The sequence below is a fragment of the Sinocyclocheilus grahami genome, unplaced genomic scaffold (assembly GCF_001515645.1).
Source record: "Sinocyclocheilus grahami isolate Dianchi unplaced genomic scaffold, SAMN03320097.WGS_v1.1 scaffold122.1, whole genome shotgun sequence".
NCBI lineage: Eukaryota > Metazoa > Chordata > Actinopteri > Cypriniformes > Cyprinidae > Sinocyclocheilus > Sinocyclocheilus grahami.
In genome coordinates, this window is record NW_015505301.1 from 365,050 (window position 1) to 369,162 (window position 4,113).

At 38.2% G+C, this 4,113-nt stretch overlaps 1 protein-coding gene across 2 annotated transcripts; it reads left to right on the forward strand.

Moving 5' to 3' along the window:
• The first annotated feature begins 669 nt into the window (after positions 1–669).
• Positions 670–3,667, forward strand: LOC107589986 (cerebellin-2-like). Of its 2 annotated transcripts, XM_016278579.1 has the most exons (5): positions 670–825; positions 1,196–1,266; positions 1,404–1,716; positions 2,721–2,840; positions 2,977–3,667. In XM_016278579.1, exons 3-5 carry the CDS (start codon positions 1,429–1,431, stop codon positions 3,172–3,174), a joined length of 606 nt encoding a protein of 201 aa, XP_016134065.1. In that variant the 5' UTR covers positions 670–825; positions 1,196–1,266; positions 1,404–1,428; the 3' UTR covers positions 3,175–3,667. The 2 variants fall into 2 exon arrangements, with proteins under 2 accessions (XP_016134065.1, XP_016134064.1); XM_016278578.1 differs by having other exon boundaries at positions 1,196–1,716.
• The last annotated feature ends 446 nt before the right edge of the window (positions 3,668–4,113 follow it).

A 4,113-nucleotide genomic window follows, 5' to 3' on the forward strand; every position in this document is an offset into this window, starting at 1 on the left:
ACACTAAGAAAAAAATGTTAAATCCTTAAGCAACACTTTTCAATAAGGTTCCATGAACAACATTTAACTACAACAAAGTAAAATTCTTCTAAATCACTTGTTAATCTTATTAACTAACATTAACAAAGATTAATAAATACTGTCATTGATGTTCAATGTTAACTGAAGGACCTTACTGTAAAGTGTTCACTGAAAGGTTCTTTGGAACCTTAAAACAACATAGATATTTTAGAGCCATCCATTGTTCATCAAGCCATAGTAATAGACCAACCATGTTTCATAGTGTTTATTTAAAAATATAAACTTTATAAACAGTACGGTTTGAGATGATTCCATCTGTCAGACAGAGGATCATAGCACTTCTTCTCCACAGGGTGGCGCACAAGACTGTTGTCTGACTTTGAAGGCATTCCATCTTGATACCGATATTACTAAAGTGCATGTCTAATTTTCTGGTATTAAGCTCTATTATTATCAGCTTCAAATGCATAGCTGTTCTACTTACTGTATCTTATATGCAAAACTATATGTTTGCTATTGCGATGTAAAAGAATACAGATGTCAACAATTGGTTGATAAATTGGCTTCTAATTGGGCAGACAAACTCTTAAATCCAAGATTCTGGCCGTGCCTGATTTTATTGTCCAGAAACGTCCGCTCCAGAATTATTACTGTACTTGAAAAGAAGGGATGGGCGTGAATCGCCCTCTGAAAAGGATGCAGGAGCAAATGGTTTTCTCCACTCTTATTGGGTGCGCGCTTCACTCCTTCTCAAGACAGCTAAAGGAGCAGGAACACAGGTTGCACCAACTATGGATTTAACAGGTAACATAATGGACAACATGAAGTAGAAATGAGGCGAAAGAAAACATAGAAAGAAATACTAGATTTCATGGTGCTGATGGTATTTATGGGTTTATTTTTTTTCATCGGAAAGGTATGCAATTGTTATAGAAGTGATATTAACTATAGAAAAGATCGCGCGTAACTGTAAAACTTTACTTTCGTTAACGTGTTGTGGGTTAAACGCAGTTGAACTTGTATTTTAGTTGAGATTAGGCGTTGCGTCTCGTTGCCAATTTAATATCGTCAACCATCATATTGAGATATTATCAAGAGAAATTATAATTCCTGCACTATTGTTATTATTATTAAATATATATTTTGTTCCGATTTCTCGTTTTTTATCATTCAGGAACCATTGTGCAAATACTCTGAGCAGCTTCAACTGATGCGCAAAGACGAGAATAAAAGGAGTGTGTGACGGTGAGTTACAGAGAGAGAGAGAGAGAGAGAGAGTAAGAGAGAGAGTAAGAGAGAGAGTAAGAGAGAGAGAGAGAGGTTAGTTTGGACCAGGTGATAGAGCCACATCAAACCTCCAAGGGGCTGATGGTTAAGATCAGTTTGAACAGGATTCGTGTTCCGATCATGGTGCCAGCAGCCTGTCCCGGACCCTTTGCCATGCTGGCTCTCGCCTTTCTCCTGGGATGTGGCATAGGGCTCTGTCTGGGCCAGAATGACACGGAGCCCATCGTTCTGGAGGGAAAGTGTCTGGTGGTGTGCGACTCCAGCCCCTCTTCTGACGGAGGAGTCACCTCTTCGCTTGGGATATCTGTGCGCTCTGGCAGCGCCAAAGTGGCTTTTTCGGCCGTCAGAGGGACAAACCACGAACCTTCGGAGATGAGCAACACATCCATGACCATCTATTTTGACCAGGTCAGGTGTCCCGTTGGTGACTTTGTAATCACAGGAACTGCATATGTAGGGCTGTGCTCAGGAATTTCATCCAGAAACTTCACGAAATTACAAATGCTTCTATTCTATTGGACGATGTACGTTTTTAAACAGTTTAGTTGCATTGTTCAGGGTAATTAATATTATTTCATTAAACGCATGCAGTGTTGGTCAGATACAATGGATGAAGTGCCTAATAGTCTCCAATATATACCTTTCAACGAATTGCTTAGTTGCTAAATCATTTTTATCGCCCATACTGTCAAAAATGTTAAATTTAACCACGTGTATAGATTACCGACCCGCTGTCAGTAAATTCGACCTGTAGTAATTAAAACTGACCCGACGTGTTGACAGGTTTGGAATGCGCGTATGGAAAGCCGTTTTAACATGTAAACTATTGCGAAACATGTTTTTGTAACCAGTAGGATACTTTTTTAAAAAAAAATAGGTGCTATTACCAAATAAATAATAGTATCAAACAAGTATCAAATAAGTACTTGTACAACTGTACTGAACTGATACTAGTATCTGACTATTCAAACTGTTACAAATAACAAAAGAAGAATAGTGCCCAGATGAATAGAACTTGCAAAACTGAAATATCTGCTAGCAATAACTGGAATACATGAATATGAATTGATATCTGCAACACATAATTCATAACTGAATAACCAGAAAAAAAAAACAATTTAACAATTTCTCACTACTAGAGTAAGTGCTAGTATCTAATGAACAGTTAGGCTACAAAAAAGATTCCACCATTGGATTATCTTCAACTAATAAAATAATAATAAAGAAATATCTAAAAACAAAAATATTGACTGGTTTGTACGGAATAAATGTTAAAACAGCTTGCCACACTGCGCTCGAAGATCCGCATATGTCAGTGAAAAATTGCAGCGCTAAAAGTAAATGTGATATGTAGATTCACACATTTTCATTTGCTAGCGGATTTGTAACGCGTCATGTTGCTTTTGTTTCAGGTCTTAGTAAACATTGGCAATTATTTCGACCTAAAAGCGAGTGTGTTTACCGCACCACGGAGAGGAATATACAGTTTCAGCTTTCATGTGGTCAAGGTCTACAACAGGCAAACCATACAGGTGAGCAGAGCAGCATATGTTTTTGCACAAAATACAATTGCAGTCACCTCTCATACTGTGCGTTATTCACGAACCATCGTGGAAAGCCTGTTCTCTGCTTTCAAAGGACTAAAGTGCGCTGTGTCCTGTTATTCAGGTTAACCTGATGCAGAACGAGTACCCGGTCATATCTGCTTTTGCTGGAGATCAGGATGTCACGCGGGAGGCGGCGAGTAACGGAGTTCTACTGATGGTGGAGCGCGAGGATCGAGTCTATCTCAAGTTGGAACGAGGGAATCTAATGGGCGGATGGAAATACTCCACGTTCTCTGGATTTTTAGTCTTTCCTCTATAACTGACTCGCAGACTTGTTACTACAAGTAATATTTTCCAAGTGACCGAGGAAGAACGAGTATCAGTTCTTTGAACAAAACTGAAATCTAGCAAAATTGCATATGGACGCGTCCACAGGGAGTTCCCGACTTTTTTTGGCCGCAGCGATTTTCAGTCGCGATTGTTTGGATTTTATCGATGGGAAACAATTCGCAACTGACAATTACCTGGACCACTATATAAACGAGAAGATATTTAAGACGAAGACGAACTTCAAATCCCGAACTAGGTGTATTTATCAGTGCTTTATTTTGTGTTTGTATAGCCTTAATGATTCGGCTTCCGTCCAGTGAGGTGTGTGGTGTGGAGCTGCGGAAGTGCTTTATGGCCCCAAAGCATTTTTGCACGAATGGAAGATTCCTGTTTTGTGCTGTCAATGATGTGTCGTTTGGATGCAGAACATACTGAAAATATGCCAAATGTAGGCCACCTGCTATACAGTGATTATAATGAGAGAAAAAAATCATATATCAGCCAATGGAGACGTCTTAAAAACTTTTTGCTAGATATCTATCTAATTTATAAAATACATATTTACATTATGGTGTGTTCTACATTCCGGATAATAAGTAGCTTTGATTGATTTAGTGTTCAGTGACAATGCTCACAGATGTAAGTTGTGGAAAAAGAAAAGTCCCTATATAATGTCCCGCCTAATAAAATATTGTATTGTACACATATTTACTCAATCTTTTTATTATTATTATTAACCTTGATTATTTTTCTAATGAATGAAAAAAATCGTATTAATGAATTGCGCATGCGCATTTGTCTTTGTTTGACTACGATGCAATAGCGAATATAACAGCGCTGTCCATGGTGCTGAAGCAACACTCAAGACTTCAAGAAATATTCTCAGATGTCTCAAGACTGGATGATAAATAATTATGTATGCTGCTCT

What these genes read in the sequence shown, in the direction of transcription:
- LOC107589986 (XM_016278578.1), top strand. Translation starts at nt 1,390, where the DNA reads ATGGTTAAGATCAGTTTGAACAGGATTCGTGTTCCGATCATGGTGCCA. An exon ending in TGACCATCTATTTTGACCAG is followed by an intron (nt 1,717 to 2,720) that starts GTCAGGTGTCCC and finishes CTTTTGTTTCAG; the next exon opens with GTCTTAGTAAACATTGGCAA. An exon ending in ACAACAGGCAAACCATACAG is followed by an intron (nt 2,841 to 2,976) that starts GTGAGCAGAGCA and finishes CCTGTTATTCAG; the next exon opens with GTTAACCTGATGCAGAACGA.